Source organism: Leucopleurus acutus (genome assembly GCF_964270905.1).
Source record: "Leucopleurus acutus genome assembly, chromosome: 6".
NCBI lineage: Eukaryota > Metazoa > Chordata > Mammalia > Artiodactyla > Delphinidae > Leucopleurus > Leucopleurus acutus.
In genome coordinates this window covers 81,124,861-81,143,925 of record NC_139149.1, presented here as the reverse complement: position 1 = coordinate 81,143,925, position 19,065 = coordinate 81,124,861, and the positions used below count along the sequence as shown (strand labels likewise).

Genomic DNA, 19,065 nt, shown 5'->3' with positions numbered 1-19,065 from the left:
ATGCCTATTTTTAGCAAGAATAACAGGATGTAAAAAGAAGTCTTGGTTTGAGTTTATAATATAAACAATTAAATGTTAGAATGGATTTTAACTATCTTATATCCCAAGGATCTGTGTAATGATAAAAGTCTTGCACTACATAGATTGTTACAGAAATTTGCTTTTTTGGTAGGTCACATAATGAGTATGACTCCTGAACAGCTTCAGGCTTGGCGGTGGGAGAGAGAAATTGATGAGAGAAATCGCCCATTGTCTGATGAAGAATTAGATGCTATGTTCCCAGAAGGATATAAGGTAAAAACAGTGAATATGAGTGTGGTGGTTTTTAGGATAGGGATTTTTTTTGGCCACGCTGCGTGGCTTGCAGGATCTGAGTTCACCAACCAGGGATCGAACCCGGGCCCCGGCAGTGAAAGTTCCGAGTCCTAACCACTAGACTGCCAGGGAATTCCCTGGATTTTATTTTAAATATTCTTTGAAAATACTAACTGGTCAAGTTTGCATTGGCCTTGCTCAAATTTACTACTGCCGTTTCATTCTTTAGCTGTTTCCAGGTATATTTCATTTCCAACATTAGATCATGGTTATTTTACTTGGTGTTTCACAAAATCTTGTGTATTTAGTTCATGGGTTGCCAGTGGACACGAAGAATGTTATGTTCTCTCTTTACCATAGCAACTTGAAGTTCATTTTGAACTATAAAATCTTCTAGGTACCTGTTACTCAAGGACCTTTTGCTGGTCTAAAAGTGGTCATATAGCTGATGTTATAACCAGGGCTGGAACCTAAGTCATTTGATGGCCTTTACAGAGCCTTTTCTGCCAATGCCTATTGCTTTTTTAACAGTTTTTATGTATGTATTCCCCCCTACCCCCTCATTAGGTTTGTATTAGAGTATTTGTTTCAAGTATGCATGAACTTACTGCTTTATAACTTCTTGTACCCTCCGTGTAATGCTGTGGGTATAGTCACTCTCCAGCCTACTATTGACTGGCTAAGTGTCTGTTACAATTGCATTCATTGATTGGTTTATCAATAGGAGGGGGAAAATCCTCCTTTGTGAATCTTTTTTTTTTCTAATACAAGTTTTTTTCTTTTTTTTTCCTAAGAGGATAGTCATTACATCTTTTTAAAATTTATTTATTTTTGGCTGCATTGGGTCTTCATTGCTGCGCGTGGGCTTTCTCTAGTTGCGGGGAGCAGGGGCCACTCTTCATTGCAGCGCGTGGGCCTCTCACTGCGGTGGCTTCTCCTGTTGTGGAGCATGGGCCCCAGGTACACAGGCTTCAGCAGCTGCAGCACGTGGGCTCAGGAGCTGTGGCTCGCGAGCCCTAGAGCACAGGCTCAGCAGCCGTGGTGCAGGGGCCCAGCTGCTCCGCAACATGTGGGATCTTCCCAGACCAGGGCTCGAACCCGTGTCCCCTGCAGTGGCAGGCGGATTCCCAACCACTGCGCCACCAGGGAAGCCCTCCTTTGTGACTCTTGAGTGAATTTTTTGGGTTTAGTCAAATGTTGTGTATTTACAGGGCTTTGGTGAATATTTTGGTTGTAGTTTTTATGCAGTCACTCATTTTTGTAGAACGACTTAAATATTAAGATTTGTTTTTGTAGAGATTTACATGAATTTTTAATTTATTACTAAAATATAATATTTTATACATTATGTGCACTTTGAGCTTATTTCCATTTATATGACATTGGTTCACCAACATGTTTATATAGACTAATGTTTGAAAGTGATCAGAATTTGTAAGCCCACTTTGTGTATCCTCATTTCCCCATACTTCTAATACACTTAATTTAAATTTGATGAGAAATAGTAATACTTGTGTATTTTAAACTTATAAATAAGATAGAAAAATGGGATTGTTAATTCTTGCCTCTAAGCAGAAAGCATCTTAACTGCAAATATTGTTCATTTTTGTTATTATTTACTATGGAAAGTTAAGAAAATCCTAAACTGTCTTTTAACTGTATTAGGTACTTCCCCCTCCAGCTGGATATGTTCCTATTCGAACTCCAGCTCGAAAGCTGACAGCAACTCCAACACCTTTGGGTGGTATGACAGGTTTCCACATGCAAACTGAAGATAGAACTATGAAAAGTGTTAATGACCAACCATCTGGAAATCTTCCATTTTTAAAACCTGATGATATTCAGTACTTTGATAAACTTTTGGTAAGTGATAATACCAGAAATAAAATATTACTTTTTATTTAGAAGTTACAGTATCTCCACTAACCTTTAAACTTTTTACTTTTTACTGTTAGGTTGATGTTGATGAATCAACACTTAGTCCAGAAGAGCAAAAAGAGAGAAAAATAATGAAGTTGCTTTTAAAAATTAAGAATGGAACACCTCCAATGAGAAAAGTAAGTACCAGTTTATTAAATCATCATGTTCATTATAATTTTAGAGATTCTCCATTTTATCATCAGAGCCTTTAAAATATGCTGAAGATTCTAATACAGTTAGTGGAATTATGTGGGGTATTGTATTAGTATCATGTGTGGCTTGAAGATGGTTGATCCTTTAGGAGAAGTTAAGGAGTTTTATATTATACTCTGTGACTCTTTCTATTAAATTACCCTTTTTTAAAATTTATTTTTTATTGAAGTATAGTTTACTTACAATGTTGTGTTAATTACTGCTGTACAGCAAAGTGACTCAGTTATACATATATATATACATTCTTTTTCGTATTCTTTTCCATTATGGTTTATCACAGGATATTGAATATAGTTCCCTGTGCTATACAGTAGGACCTTGTTGTTTATCCACTCTATGTATACCAGTTTGCATCTGCTAATCCCAGACTCCCAGTTCAACCCTCTCCCACCCCTCTCCCCATTGGCAACCACCAGTCTATTCTCTATGTCCCTGATTCTGTTTCTGTTTCATATATAGGTTCATTTGTGTCATATTTTAGATTCCACATGCAAGTGATATCATATGGTATTTGTCTTTCTCTTTCTGACTTACTTCACTTAGTATGATAATCTCTAGTTGCATCCATGTTGCTGCAAATGGCATTACAGTAAGTCCCCTACATACTAATGAGTTCCGTTCTGAGGGTGCATTCATAAGTCCAGTTTGTTCTTAAGTCCAACAAAGTTAGCCTAGGTAACCCAACTAACACAATTGGCTAGTTATGTAGTACTGTACTGTAATAGGTTTATAATACTTTTCACACAAATAATACATAAAAAATCAGTTTTTTTTTTTTTTTTTTTTTTAAAAATCAGTTTTAATCTTACAGTACAGTACCTTGAAAAGTACAGTAGTACAGTACAATACCTGGCATACAGGGGCATGTTTGCATCTTTGAAAGTTCACAACTTGAAGGTTTGTATGTAGGGGACTTACTGTATTTTATTCTTGTTTATGGATGAGTAGTATTCTGTTGTATATATGCACCACATTTTCTTTATCCATTCATCTGTCGATGGTCATTTAGGTGTTTTCCATATCTTGGCTCTTGTAAATAGTTCTGCCATGAACATGGGGAGGGGTGCATGTATCTTTTTGAATTATATTTTTGTCCAGATATATGCCCAGGAGTGGGATTGCTAGATCATGTGGTAACTCTATTTTTACTTTTCTGAGGAACCTCCATACTGTTTTCCACAGTGGCTGCACCAACTTACATTCCCACCAACAGTGTAGGAGGCTTCTCTTTTCTCCACACACTCTCCAGCATTCAGTTACCCTTTTTGAATTAACTGAAAACATTGAGCCTTTAGCCCAAGAGTTCAGACTTCAGAGTAATTTTGATGGGAATGAACTCATGCTATTCTATGTAAGGTGTCTGAAGTTTACACTAAAATATTCAGTTACAGAAAACCGTGGAGTAATTAATTGGCTCATGCTTATAATAAAGAAATATGCCTATTACTCTTTTCTCTTCCAGGCTGCATTGCGTCAGATTACTGATAAAGCTCGTGAATTTGGAGCTGGTCCTTTGTTTAATCAAATTCTTCCTCTGCTGATGTCGCCTACACTTGAGGATCAAGAGCGTCATTTACTTGTAAAAGTTATTGATAGAATATTATACAAACTTGATGACTTAGTTCGACCATATGTGCACAAGGTTTGTTCTCAATTTGTGTTTCTAATGCTTTGATTTTATTTATTTATTTTTTTGGTTTGATATTTTTTAAGTAAAAGGAGTTAGTGGATTTTTTTGACCAGCTTATTATTAGGTGTATTTGTGAAATTTAAAAATTCTAAAAAAGTAACAGCTGATGTTACACATTCACAATAAAAAGGGAAATTTCAACCCCTTTAAAGATATTCAGTTAACCAATGTTAAATTTACATGCCCTCCCAGACCTTTTTCTTTGCACAAGCATACATACACAAATACATGTGTAAATAGATGTAACTTTTTGCCATCTTATATAGTGGGTTCATATTATTCATATTTTAAAATTTGCTTTTATTGATATTAGAATGAGAAAATGTATGTTTCTATACCATGCCATTTACTACTAAGAAGCATCTTTTTGCTGATGGTAATTATGGTTTAGAATTGTAAAATGCAGATGGGCGTGTGTGTGTGTGCACTGTGTGTATTTTATAGTCTGTGTAGTTAACAGTGCTCCCAAATACTCATCTTTATGTGGGGTTTAAACTTGTGTGATTAAAATTCTTAATTTGTCCCTTGATTAACAAAGTCCTGGTAATTATAAATTCCCTTACATGTACTGTTTCTTGAGCATTGCATCAGTAATTGCTGTGAAAATGTAGCTCCTTCTCTTTTTCAGATCCTGGTGGTCATTGAACCATTGTTGATTGATGAGGATTACTATGCTAGAGTGGAAGGCCGAGAGATTATTTCTAATTTGGCAAAGGTATTTATGTTTCTGGAGAAGAAAGTTTTATATATGTTGATAGGATTATTTGATTTTATTATTTTTTTTAATTTATTTTTTTTTTTTGCGGTACGCGGCCCTCTCACCGCTGCGGCCTCTCCCGCTGCGGAGCACAGGCTCCGGATGCGCAGGCCCAGCGGCCATGGCCTACGGGCCCAGCCGCTCCGCGGCACGTGGGATCCTCCCGGACTGGGGCACGAACCTGTGTCCCCTGCATCGGCAGGCGTACTCCCAACCACTACGCCACCAGGGAAGCCCGGATTATTTGATCTTAGAATGGAATGATTGAGGGTTAATGTTATCAACTCATGACTGTTGCTTTTTTCTTAAACTTTTAGGCTGCTGGTCTGGCTACTATGATCTCTACCATGAGACCTGATATAGATAACATGGATGAGTATGTCCGTAACACAACAGCTAGAGCTTTTGCTGTTGTAGCCTCTGCCCTGGGCATTCCTTCATTATTGCCTTTCTTAAAAGCTGTGTGCAAAAGCAAGAAGTCCTGGCAAGCAAGACACACTGGTATAAAAATTGTACAGCAAATAGCTATTCTCATGGGCTGTGCCATCTTGCCACATCTCAGAAGTTTAGTTGAAATCATTGAACATGGTAAGTTGTAGTATAACTGTCTTTTGTAAGACAGTTTCCTGAAATTTAGGCTACTGATTCTTGGAGAGAGAAATGGAAGGTAAACTACACAAACACCATATAGTTTATGATTGGATTTGTAATATTAGCTGCTAATAGGCTGTGGTTCATACTGGCTTTTGCCTAATTTTGTCTAATGGGAACAGATTCTGCAATTTGACTAAATGGTTAGATATATTTCTAGAATCTGCATGATGCTATGGAAGTTAGGTAATGTTGCTTAGTTAAAACCTGTGTTTGGTTTTTTATAGGTCTTGTGGATGAGCAGCAGAAAGTTCGGACCATTAGTGCTTTGGCCATTGCTGCCTTGGCTGAAGCAGCAACTCCTTATGGTATCGAATCTTTTGATTCTGTGTTAAAGCCTCTATGGAAGGGTATCCGCCAACACAGAGGAAAGGTAGATTTACCAGTTTGATTTCATTTTTCTTTTTATTTCTACTCATTGAAGTTCAAGTGACTTAAAGCTAATTTACTAAATATATATATATATTTTATTTTAAAATAGGGCCTGGCCGCTTTCTTAAAGGCTATTGGGTATCTTATTCCTCTCATGGATGCAGAATATGCCAACTACTATACTAGAGAAGTGATGTTAATTCTTATTCGAGAATTCCAATCTCCTGATGAAGAAATGAAGAAAATTGTGCTGAAGGTAATTGTTCCAAATTGTTGCTGTTCCAGATTTGTTAATCTAAATGTGTTTCATGGTTCAAAGAGAATTTTATATCATTTAAAAAAAACTTGCGTATTAAACCAGGACTGTGATTACTATTATTATTTTTTAACATTTTAGGTGGTAAAGCAGTGTTGTGGAACAGATGGTGTAGAAGCAAACTACATTAAAACAGAGATCCTTCCTCCTTTTTTTAAACACTTCTGGCAACACAGAATGGCTTTGGATAGAAGAAATTACCGGCAGGTAAGCTTTTATCATAAAATAGTTTCAGAAATTCTTTCAACTGATCCTTTAGTCAGTTTGAATGCATATTACGTAAGTTATTTTTTGCCTTGAGAACCTCACAGGTTGTTTGTGTTTGATTGTGAAAGGAGATGGATTTTAATCAGCCAGTTAACTTCCATTTTGCTTTTGTATTCTAGGATAGATAGCCAACTATGAATTGACATTTTTGTCTAGTAAATGGACTGCTTAATCTGGCTAGGTGAAGCATGAATACAATCGTAACCTTAAATCTCCTTGACTTAGACTCATATTTAAATGTTTTTGGCCACCTTTTTCTTAAAGTTTTAATAGTAGGAGCCATCTGTCCTCAGCATGCTTACTAGCTAAATAGTATCTTTAGAATATTCCATTTTCATGATGTCTCTTTATTTCCTTGGAAAAGCAGTAAATTAAATGATTTTTCCTCCTCTTTTTAGTTAGTTGATACTACTGTGGAGTTGGCAAACAAAGTAGGTGCAGCAGAAATTATATCCAGGATTGTGGATGATCTGAAAGATGAAGCTGAACAGTACAGAAAAATGGTGATGGAGACAATTGAGAAAATTATGGGCAACTTGGGAGCAGCAGACATTGATCATAAACTTGAAGAACAACTGATTGATGGTATTCTTTATGCTTTTCAAGAACAGACTACAGAGGTAATGATACTAATTATTAGGCAAGTTGCCACTGACTTTCATATTTGTAAAACATATTTTCAAGTAAATATTATCACCAAAGAGTAATTAAATTTGAAATAATTTTTAAATGTTCATGTTCTCATGCAGTTGGCTACAAAGAAATACTCTTCTACCTCAAATTTTTAGGTTAGATTTTTGGAAACGGAATATAAGTATATTTCAACTGTTTAGTCACAAACTGAATTCTTGTTCACATTGAATGTAGGTTTTAAATTTAACTTGGCTTTTTTTTTTTTTTTTTTTATAAGGACTCAGTAATGTTGAACGGCTTTGGCACAGTGGTCAATGCTCTTGGCAAACGAGTCAAACCGTACTTGCCTCAGATCTGCGGTACAGTTTTGTGGCGTTTAAATAACAAATCAGCAAAAGTTAGGCAACAGGCAGCTGACTTGATCTCTCGAACGGCTGTTGTCATGAAGACTTGTCAAGAGGTAAACTTTTATATCAGATTCTTATTTCTTCACCAAAAGGAGTAATGTAAACAGTAACATTTCATCATCATCATTTTTTTATTACAGGAAAAATTGATGGGGCACTTGGGTGTTGTTTTGTATGAGTATTTGGGCGAAGAGTACCCTGAAGTATTGGGCAGCATTCTTGGAGCACTGAAGGCCATTGTAAATGTAATAGGTATGGAATTTGTTGGTCATGTAAGAATTTTTTGTTTTGTATTTTAAAGTTTCTTTGGTATTTTGAAAGTAAAATAGAGAATCCTATTTAGGAGTTGACTAACGAATGTCTAATACTTTTTTTTTAACCACTGAAAATTACAGTTAAGTTGGGATGTCACAAGAATCTTATCTCCCAAAGTCTATTTATATTTTACTTTAAAAGAGAGAAAGAGGGCAAGTTTAGGACCTGCAAGAGAGGAGGAAGTAGTCACAACTCAAAAAACTTTGAAGTCATGGGATAGAGGGCCCTAAAAAATTGTGTGTCACCTGAAATATATGGGAGAGGAGGTGGTGGGTGGAGAGAACTCTAAAGTTTTATATATTTATTCAACCTTGAATTAGTAAATGGTTATGGTAGGTTTTCCTGCTTGCTATTTAGTTCAAGGAACAATAACCAGAGAAAAAAGTGAATTGATCAAGTGACCTCATTTTTATTTAAATCCAATTCTTTTAAACTGTCCTTTCAGTTCTTTATCCAAAGTTAAAACAGAGGTGTATTACAAACGCTCTTGGGTGTGGAGAACAAAGCTTTTCCTCTTTAAGGGCATTATGATGGAACAAACAAATGGTCTCCTGTTTTATCCTTCATTATAAGTGAATGTAACTATTGCAAAAGTAACTTCTACGGAGTTTAGAGGGACAGAAATAACCTATCAAGAGGTTGAAATAGCTGGCTGTGATAGCCACTATTTTTCTCATTTTAGTAAGGGGTTTTTATACAGTATAGGAGGTCTTCGAACCATCGCATTTACATATAATCCCCAGTTCAGCCCTTTCCTCTCTCTCTACTTGGAGATACTTGCCAAAAATCAGTTACTTGGCCACTTGTGGGGCTCTGGTTTGCAGGGAATTGTAAACCATATTGTTGGTCAGAGAAACATGGGAAAAGCAATGGAGAGAGAATCAGAGCAAGCAGTTCTAGTTAGAGCAAGAGCCCCTGCCAGCTGCCTCCTTTTTTCTCTCTTCATAGGTGTAAATACCATCCAAGTATGCCCTGCATTGCAGGGAGACTGGAGATCTGTTTGTTTTGCAGTTAAAGGGTAAGGGGGCCCTTTCTGGAAAATTTTGCTTTAATTTACATGTCTACCTCTGGCTTATATTGTTGTGTATGGCCGGAACATAAGCTGTCCCCATATTTAAATGTCAGTGTACAAATACATTTCAGAACCAAATAAAACTTTTTTTTGTTGTTGAGTATCCATCATTCTTTAAATCACTTCACTAATTTCTTTCATTTTTATGCATAATCAGAAGTTGTTAATAAAAAGTTAAAAATTCTGCGTTTGATCTGAAGCTGGGGCTTTTTCTTTCCATAGGCAGCTGTAAGTTTGTATTTATGCCTAGTCACGTATATTACATTGTTAAATAAAAGGTAAAATGAACAAAGGTTGCAGTTCACGTGTTAATTGATAGTGTGTTTGACTTCTGTTAAATAGGTATGCATAAGATGACTCCACCTATTAAAGATCTGCTGCCTAGACTCACCCCCATCTTAAAGAATAGGCATGAAAAAGTACAAGAGAATTGTATTGATCTTGTTGGACGTATTGCTGATAGGTAAGCAGATTACCTAAACATTTTAATAAGCAGTATTGTGTTTCACATTTAGCCACTTTTTATTCACTTTGCAAATTTGCTTATTGTTTCTAATGTAAGTATATATGGTCAGGCTAATATTTCAGTAATATTTTCAAATTTGAATGGTAATGAGTGAGTGGCAGTATATTTTTAAAACTAAACCATCCTTTCTGAGCAGTAATAATAATTTTATTTAATGCTTAAAATGAATTGGTAATCATGTTTTGAGAACTGAATTTGCAGATTTACCTTTTAAAACTTATTGTTACAAAAAATTTAACTTCTTTTTTTTTTTAAACTAGGGGAGCTGAATATGTGTCTGCAAGAGAATGGATGAGGATTTGCTTTGAGCTTTTAGAGCTCTTAAAAGCTCACAAAAAAGCTATTCGTAGAGCCACAGTCAACACATTTGGTTATATTGCAAAGGCCATTGGGTGAGTATATTTACTTCTGTGTATTTTTTTTTTTTTTTTTTTTTTACTTTGTAATAGACCCATTGTAGTGTTAAAAGGTGTTTCCATTTCTGTAGACTCTTTTAAGGCAAGGTATGAGTAATGCAGTTAGAGTAGACTTTATGTTTTTTAGAATAGACTTCAACCACTGACCTTCAGTTTTTGAAATGTTTTCTTAAATGTTAAATTGAATTAAAATAGATGGAACAGTTTAAAATTTCATTTAGTCACACTTCACTATTTTCAGAAGAGGGAAACAGTACCATTTCAGAATAATTTCAAATTTTGTTGGTCCTTTTAGGATATTGCTTAAAATATTAAGGCGAGTTCTTAGTAAAACAATTAACATAATTCAGTTTTCATGTTAATGCTTTATGTGTTTTAAAAATATTTTTCTAAAATTAATCCACAGACAACTGAATGATAGCTATTTTATTAGATAACCTATGGTTATTTGCTTCTGCTCCACCAGAACCAAAGTAGAAGAAACAGTCATTGTAGAAAATGAGATACTTATGTATATGTGGCTTAATAACTAAATATTTTCAAGCAATAAAACATAACAAAAGTTGGATTATTTAATTAGAGTCTCCCCACATGCCTTTTGGTAGCAATAATATTTTTTCATCTGTGATGTAGTTAAGAAGTTGGCAATGAATAGCTGTTGTTAACTTTTAGTTCCTGTGTCCCTTTAAATTTGTGGTAGAATAAATGCTTAAAGAAGGAGAATAAATGTGGTAAAGATGTGTGGGAGGGAGGATTTTGGAAAACAGATTTTGTGTGTTGTGGCATTGGAGACCACAGTTTATATACTACTGTAAGGTTGCCTGCTCTAGTGGCCATGTTCTGACCACTCAAAGAATTATTCAGTCTAAACATTTAATGAAATTTCTTTTTGTTTCAGGAAATATACTAAAGACTGTAAATTATATTTGAAAATGAAGCCATTTGAATTTTTTCATTAAAATGAACACTTTAATTTAAATGAAGTTCTTAAGTAGAAACCGTAATGCCAGTGACTTGAAAGTATTGCATTTTAGCATAAAATTACTAAGTTCCCAGTAATTACTTAGCATGAAGTTCCATTCCTTTGATTATTTTTCTTCCCTCCAAAAAAATTTTGACTTGTAAACTAACAGTTTGCTGACACATTTATTTTTTTCCAGCCCTCATGATGTATTGGCTACACTTTTAAACAACCTCAAAGTTCAGGAAAGGCAGAACAGAGTTTGTACCACTGTAGCAATAGCTATTGTCGCTGAAACATGTTCACCCTTCACAGTACTACCTGCCTTAATGAATGAATACAGAGTTCCTGAACTGAATGTTCAAAATGGAGTGTTAAAATCACTTTCCTTCTTGTTTGAATATATTGGTGAGATGGGAAAGGACTACATTTATGCTGTAACACCACTCCTTGAAGATGCTTTAATGGATAGGTAAGTGACTTGAACTAAATGCAAGAAAATAGTTATAATTCTTCTTTTATTTTAGAACTTATGGAAGTAATTATTATATGACCTATTTGTTGTGATGTAGTTAAAGAAGGGACTACTAGTCTGGATTTTTATGAAACTATAAATAAATTAGGACTATTATCTCTAAATAAGATAGATGCTATAGTGGTTCCCCCAATTTTTTTTCCAAGTGCCCCCTCCCTGTTTTAATAGCCCCCCGCCTTTTGGCCACGCGCGTGGCTCACAGGATCTTAGTTCCCTGACCAGGGATTGAACCCGGGCCCCGGCAGTGAAAATGCTGAGTCCTAACCCCTGGACCACCAGGGAATTCCTGATCAACTTTTGTTTTAAAAATTAAAGTCAAATATAATTAGAGGAAATGTTGAGCATGAGCTTATCGGTATGGCAAAGAGACCTGATCTTTTTAGCTTTTTGTTACGGCAGATGAAGCAGAGGTTTCTGTAAGGCTTTTGAACTACTGAACATAGCCTGCCAGAGCCACACTATTCCCACTGCAGGCCCCCAGTTATTCAGGTGGTGACCACCGATAAAGTACTGCTTGAAGTGATTGATAGAGTCCTGATACCAAGAAACATTACTTTAGTTGGGAAATTTACTAAGGGGGAATACAGCTTCACTTCAGTCTATGCCTAATAGATTATTACAATAAATAAGAGAAATAAGGATGCTAGTAACTAAGTTCAGATGTTTTTTTCTCTTATACCTTTAAGGTACTCTTCCTGCCTTTGAGGGTAAAGAGTGTGAACTTGTTTTTATACCCTTCATAGACCCGTTATCTGATGCTTGTAGTCAGTTGAATAATTGTGGAATAAATAACTCAATGACTTGTCATAAACATAAGTTCATTTAAAACATGGGAGGTGATAAGAGTTCTTATTTCTGGTTTTGAAAAAATTATTGGTCCTTCTCTTCCTTTCCCTAAATTGAGTTCTTGAATGAACCTTTAAAAAAAATTGACAAGGGAAGAGATTTAGTCTCAATTTAGTTATCTGTTGTATTGAATTACTTTCAAAGGTTTTAAGTTTACAGAGTTTAAAATGAGATATTACTGTTACTCATTCGTATGTAAGAGTCATGTGTTCTCTCTCATTTTTAGTAGCATATAAAATGTACACTGTGCTCGGCTTTCTTGCTTATATTACTTTCAAAGAAAAATATGGTTTATTTTTGAGCCAGAGTGAGGTTTGAGTTGTTAAAGCAAAGTTCTCAAGTAGAATCATTAGTCACTCTAAAAGCATTCTGTATCAGATACATAAGGTGTGGGGATGACTCTGCATCCACTCCATGCACTGAATTTGTGATTTAGTTTCTAATGGGCAGGCATGTATCTTCTGTGAAACTAAGACTGTATCTTAACAAAGAGCTTTCTCCCCCTCTGTTACAGGGACCTTGTACACAGACAGACGGCTAGTGCAGTGGTGCAACACATGTCACTTGGGGTTTATGGATTTGGTTGTGAAGATTCACTGAATCACTTGTTGAACTATGTATGGCCCAATGTGTTTGAGACATCTCCCCATGTAATTCAGGCAGTTATGGGGGCCCTGGAGGGTCTGAGAGTTGCTATTGGACCATGTAGAATGCTGCAGTATTGTTTACAGGTAGGTCAAAGATTTTTAAAAGAGTACTCATTGAAAAAAGTAATTTTAGTTGAATTAAGTCACTGTTCCTAATTATCAGTAGGGTGTGTTTTTGCCATACGGGAGAACAGTTGTGAGGGGAGGGAGGGAGGATTAGATTTTGTCTTTGCCCTCTGCAGTTTTGTGCAATTGCCATCTTGTTTTCTCTCTCAAAGGGAAATGCTTGCAACCATATCTTTATGGTTTGTTAGTTGTGTTAAGGTTGTGTATTTCTTGAAGTAATGTAGCCTTTTAATTATTCTAGGGTTTGTTTCACCCAGCCCGGAAAGTCAGAGATGTGTATTGGAAAATTTACAACTCCATCTACATTGGTTCACAGGATGCTCTCATAGCACATTATCCAAGAATCTACAATGATGATAAGAACACCTATATTCGTTATGAACTTGACTATATCTTGTAACTTTATTGTTTATTTTGTGTTTAATGCACAGCTGTTTCACACCTTAAACTTGCTTCGATTTGGTGATGTAAACTTTTAAACATTGCAGATCAGCATAGAACTGGTCATAGAGGAAGAGCTAGAAATCCAGTAGCATGATTTTTAAATAACCTGTCTTTGTTTTTGATGTTAAACAGTAAACGCCAGTAGTGACCAAGAACACAGTGATTGCACACACTATTCTGGAGGGCTTTCATTTTTAATTCATCTTTATGAAGATTTAGAATTCATTCCTTGTGTTTAAAGGGAATGTTTAATTGAGAAATAAACATTTGTGTACAAAATGCTAACTTGTGTGTGTTTTTTGAACATGACTTGTAAAATACGGAACTTTGATAAAGTACTGGTTTGTGTAGAATAAGTGGCTTTATATCATTTTCTGTCACCTGGTTTATAGAAAGTAGCAGAATACAAGTGATATAAGTGATGGCATCTTTGTCAAAATTCCATTGTTCTGTTGATAATGACATTGAGAAGAGTAGCTTTGGGGGTGTTCACCTCAAACTAGTACAACCCTTCCATCACCATAGAAACTATAGCATCTTTGCTGAACTGTCTTGAATAATATTATTTTGCACTTACATAGCGCCTTTCATCTCTTGATTTCTCAAAATGCTTTATGAACATGCTTAAGGGAAGTGATTCAAGTCATATCCAACTCTTGACGATTCTGTGTAGAACGTGGGGAAAGTGTCTTTACTTTAAAACTGCCTTGTACCTATTGGGAGTGAGGCTACTACCTAAGTAATGCTAGTTAGAATAAGACAATCTTTGGGCTCTTTTCCCATGTCATAAGCCACTATTCAACAATATATTTAGTAAATACCTGTTAAGCACCTACTGTATACCAGCCACTGTGCTTAGTTGTAGGGATGCAAAGGTGCTTTTGACATGCCCCTTGCCCTTAAGAAATGCAGTATAATGGAAAAGGGGAGACATCTAGTTACAGATTAGTTATGTACTGATATTATACAATGGTAGCAGCTGAAATGTCTAGGTTTGCTTAGTTTTGCATTTAGTAATCAGATAATGAATTGATCTGTAGGTGTCAAGCATAGACTGAAATGCCATTTAAATCTAGAGGAACCAAGCATTAAGGCAGTAATTTTTTATATAAAAGTATATCTTCAGTTTTCCCTAATTTTCTGGCCAAAAATTTCTTAGTCCTTCACTTCCCATAGCTGTTTTATTTTGTCTCCTTATGTAATAGTATTGAATACTTCTGTGCAGTCTAATGGGAAATGAGCTTCTGCAGCAGCCTAAGCATAGGATGACTCTGCCACAGTAAGTAAAACCAATATACTGAGACTAGGAGGTTTATTGATTGAACTGTTAATACTTAGGGCTCCCTGTTGTGGAGGCTTACTTGAGAAACAGCTTATAATTGGCTGACTTGTACAGAATTGATATTGAGCATTAGCTGACTCTCCAGGCGGAATTTGTAACTCGTTTCTTGTGTGACATAACTTTGTGACAACATGGTAATGTGTACTAAATTTCCAAAATTATCTTTTTAGAAGTTTTTGTAATAATAGCCCCCGTACAACTTTAAATCTTGCTTTTCTCTGTATTCGATGTCAGATGACCTTCAGTAATTACTAATCATGAAAATTGAATACAATGGATTTCAAAGGGGAAATTTGGTTTTAAACCAGTCTTGGGGAAATTTAGTTACATTTTCGCTTCAGGTACTTGTATAACTTGAATTTGCTTGGGCCCTTGCTCTTTATGTAAAACATCTGTGCTTTGTAGTGGCAGTGTGGAGCAAAGGAGGCTTTACCTGTAAGTGACTTTTTACTGATACAAATTTGAGGACAGAGAGGTGAGGCAAATACTGAGGCCTACGATCTTGAAAGTTGGGACCAAATCGAGGCTCACAAATGTTTGGATTATTTTACATACTTATTTGAATAAGGAAAGCATTTTGTGAGGTACTCATGTGAAAGACGCTATGTGAAGTTTTAACTATCTTTCAAAGACTTTTTCTTTCGCACTTTCCTTTGGTGTTTCTTAAAGCCAGACTTAAGCAGGAAGAAATTAATGTTCTTAAGGGGACAGTAGGTGGGTCTTTCTGTGGGCTTTTGCTGGTTTTTCTGTGGGCCCTCTAATGGAAATGATCTCTTTGGCTGTTCAATTTTTTTCTTATTGTATTTTTTAAATTTGTTGTATGGTGCCCTGTGAGCATCAAGTACCACCAGATGAATAAAATTCTTATATCTGAAGTCTTAGAGCAGTTTTTAATCTTAGTTGACTTTGTATTGTTCCTGTACTACACTCTGTTGTGGTTGTGCCATTTTAATAATATTGAGCTCTTTGGGTTGTTTTCCAAATATGGGAACTTAGTATGGAAAAACCGAAGAACTTTTTCTTTAAAAGAAACTGAAAAAGACAATTGCAGTCATGTAGCCTCAGTTGTTGGGTTCTTTGGTGTTCAGTGCTTCTTAAATCCCACAAGGTTACATAAAGCAGGAACTACAGCTGTCACAGGGTTTTTCAACCTTGGCATTATTGACATTTTGGGCCAGACACATCTTCATCGTGGGTCACTGTCCTGGGCATTGTAGGATGTTGAGTAGCATCCCTGACTACCCAGTAGATGCTAATAGCACTCCCACCCCAGTAGTGATGACCCAAAATGCCTCCAGATATTGTCTCATGTACTCTGGAGGACAAAATCTCCCTAGCTTGAAAACCATTTTGAAACTTGTTTAAGCAGGACTCAAATATGTCTGGTAAACAACAAAGCATGATGTAAAAAGTGTTTCATTTTCGGCAGCAGTTACCTAGGAAGGAACTAGATTTAGTATTTCACAAATACTTAAACACCTACCTTGGGCAAATCTCCACATCAGACCTGGGACCAAGAAGCTGAAAACATGTAACATGTGGACTGCTTTCTGGTCCTCAGAGCATCTTGTGGCCGAGTTGGAGCCAGGTGCACAGCACTGGGGCAGGAGCGTCAGCTTCTCGGTGCTCTACTTTGAATGCAGTTGTTCAGCGCCCTGGTTATCACCTGTGAGAGGTGGGGTGTGTGGTATGGCTGGAGGAGGAGGGCAGGCAGGAAACAGAGACCCTTGGTTCTTCTTGTTAAGAAAATGTGGATAGGAAGCTGTGGAATGTAAGGTGACTCATGGTGAATTTAGATTTGCGATGCGGTCATGAAGATTTAGTAAATGCGAGAGAGTAGGTCAATGACGTTTCTAGTGTTCGTGCTAGAAAAGCTAAGTTTTAAAAATTTATTCTTAACAGTTTTATCATTTTATAATACAAAAAGATTATAAAAGGAGATGCTTGCATGTCAGGTTAGACAATAGACTTGTTAAATTTTTTTGGAAGTAAATTTTTTTGTTTTTTGTGGAAGGAAATTTTTAACGGGCAACAGGCTCTGGAGGGAATTTGTGTTATCGTGGAGTATCTTTGTGCTAGGAAAAAACAAGTAGGAGAAATTGTTAATTGTTCCTGTATCTAACTCCCCGCCAAGCTTAAAAATTTACAAATATTGAGAAAAGTTGAAAGAATAGTACAATGAACACCTGTATATCCACGTAAATTGAGTAGTTAAAATTTTGCTGCATTTGCTCTCCTTTTTTAAATAATGTAATTTCATGAAACAATTTTCTGTCAGTATTACTGCAGAGAAATTTGGGACCAGATGAAAAGGAGGCTGGTTAGCAAAAGAAAACAGGTAACTGAATGAGTTTCTGATGAGTTGGAAGTCAGGGCACAGATGGAGGAATTTTCTTGGACAGGAAGAGAAACATCTTTCCCTGAGTCCATAAGGAAGACAGCGATGTGGTGGGATGTAGGCATGAAAAGTTTGTCCATGGCGTATCAGAGAGCATCGAAATATAGAAGTAGTTTTACTGCTATTTTAGAAACAAGTAGACATAGTAAGGAAAATCAGACTTACAAAAAATTCAAAGCCCCCCAAATTTTAAAACCTGGTAAAGTTTAACAACTGGTGTCTGTAGTATATAATGTGTACACTGTGTAATATGCAACTGGGTGCTCTGTATAGTTTTTGATCACTGAAGCATAATCTACACACTTGGGAAGAAAATCAGTTAGCTCCAATATGGTCACCAAGGGAAGACTTCAGATGCCAGATGTCTAGGTCATTGCTACTGAAAGTGTAGTCTGGAGATCAGAAGTATCAGTGTCCCTTGGAGTTTTTTAGAAATACAGACTCTACCCCAGACCTCCTGAAAGGATCTGCATTTTAGTAAGATCCTGAGGTGACTTACATGTACATTAAAGTTTGAGAAGCCATAGTCTAGGGTACCACTCCATTCCTGATGTGGTAATGATATGGAAATAAGGGCCAAAGTTCCTATTATAGGTATAAAAGCAAGTTGGCCTATAGACACAGATAGCCAAGAGGTGATCAGAACAACCCCACGATGGTACCTTGCTGAAACGTGGGTGAAATCAAAAGGGAGGGAATGAAAGAAGGAGAAATGTTTGTTTTTTATGGTAGAGAATTGCTTTTTCTAATAAGGCTGTGCTATGGACTGAATGTGTCCCCCCAAATTCATGTGTTAAAACCCTGATCCCTAATGTGATGGTATTAGAAGATGGACCTTTGGGAGGTAAATATGTCATGAGGGTGGAGCCCTCATTAATGGGATTAGTGTTCTTATAAGAAGGGATATGATGACACAAATGAACTTATCTACGAAACAGAGACAGACTTACAGACAGACAACAGACTTGTTGCCAAGCGGGAGGAGGCGGGGAGGGATGGATTGGGAGTTTGGGTTTAGCAGATGCAAACTATTATATACAAAATGGGTAAACAACAAGGTCCTACTGTGTAGCACAGGGAACTATATTCAATTATCCTGTGATAAATCGTAATGGAAAAGAATATGTGTGTATGGGTATATATATATCTGAATCACTTTGCTGTACGGTAGAAATTAACATTGTAAATAAACTACTTCAATAAAATAAATTAAAAAAATAAAAAATAAGGGATATGAGAGCTGACCCTCTCTCTGTCTTGTCAGGATGCAATGAGAAAATGGTTATCTGTAGACTAGGAAGCACGCATGCCCTCACCAGACACTGAAACTTGCTCGCACCTTGATCTTGAACTTCCTAGTGTCTAGAACTGTGAGGAATAAATGTTGGTTGTTTAAGCCACCCAGTCTATGATATTCTGCTAGAACGACATAAACTGACTAAGACAAGCCGGTTAGGTCAATGTAATAGGTGTATATCCATATTGCTTCTCCTACTTACTGGTTGACATTGTAGGAGAATCTTGACCTGAAGAGATGGAGGCTCACTCTCTAGAGGCCCATATGAGCTGGACTGGCACAAGAGCCAGACAGCCTGTTGAGAATCCTCTTGCTACCTTTACCATATTCTATGGGAAAAGTAGAACAGGGAATCAACATAGTACAGATTTACAGTTGGCTCTGGAGTTTATACTTGGATTTATAACCTGCATACGATACTTAGTGGCTCTATGACTTTGGGCAAGTCATTTGACCTCTCTATGCTTCAGTTTCCCAAATTCAGTTTCCTAATTTGTAGAAAGGGGATGATAATAGTACCTGCTCAGTAAGTGGTGGACCTTGTGAAAATTAACTGAGATAATGCCTTTAAGGTAAAATGCCTAAGCATAGTGCTTAAT

At 36.4% G+C, this 19,065-nt stretch overlaps 1 protein-coding gene across 4 annotated transcripts in view; it reads left to right on the top strand.

The window, feature by feature from the left end:
- Positions 1-13,714, top strand: part of SF3B1 (splicing factor 3b subunit 1) — a 35,891-nt gene extending 22,177 nt beyond the window's left edge. For 2 of the 4 annotated variants that reach the window (XM_082841471.1, XM_082841472.1), the window contains 17 exons: positions 173-294; positions 1,981-2,178; positions 2,271-2,372; positions 3,911-4,090; positions 4,767-4,853; positions 5,213-5,483; positions 5,774-5,919; positions 6,028-6,174; positions 6,316-6,441; positions 6,900-7,121; positions 7,412-7,594; positions 7,682-7,793; positions 9,271-9,391; positions 9,715-9,846; positions 11,031-11,303; positions 12,727-12,943; positions 13,227-13,714. In XM_082841471.1, the coding sequence (XP_082697597.1) occupies positions 173-294; positions 1,981-2,178; positions 2,271-2,372; positions 3,911-4,090; positions 4,767-4,853; positions 5,213-5,483; positions 5,774-5,919; positions 6,028-6,174; positions 6,316-6,441; positions 6,900-7,121; positions 7,412-7,594; positions 7,682-7,793; positions 9,271-9,391; positions 9,715-9,846; positions 11,031-11,303; positions 12,727-12,943; positions 13,227-13,385 (2,798 nt within the window). In that variant the 3' untranslated portion in view covers positions 13,386-13,714. Of the gene's footprint in view, positions 1-172; positions 295-1,980; positions 2,179-2,270; positions 2,373-3,910; positions 4,091-4,766; positions 4,854-5,212; positions 5,484-5,773; positions 5,920-6,027; positions 6,175-6,315; positions 6,442-6,899; positions 7,122-7,411; positions 7,595-7,681; positions 7,794-8,804; positions 9,247-9,270; positions 9,392-9,714; positions 9,847-11,030; positions 11,304-12,726; positions 12,944-13,226 lie in introns of those variants that run through there. The other 2 variants (XM_082841473.1, XM_082841474.1) reach the window with 2 other exon arrangements.
- The last annotated feature ends 5,351 nt before the right edge of the window (positions 13,715-19,065 follow it).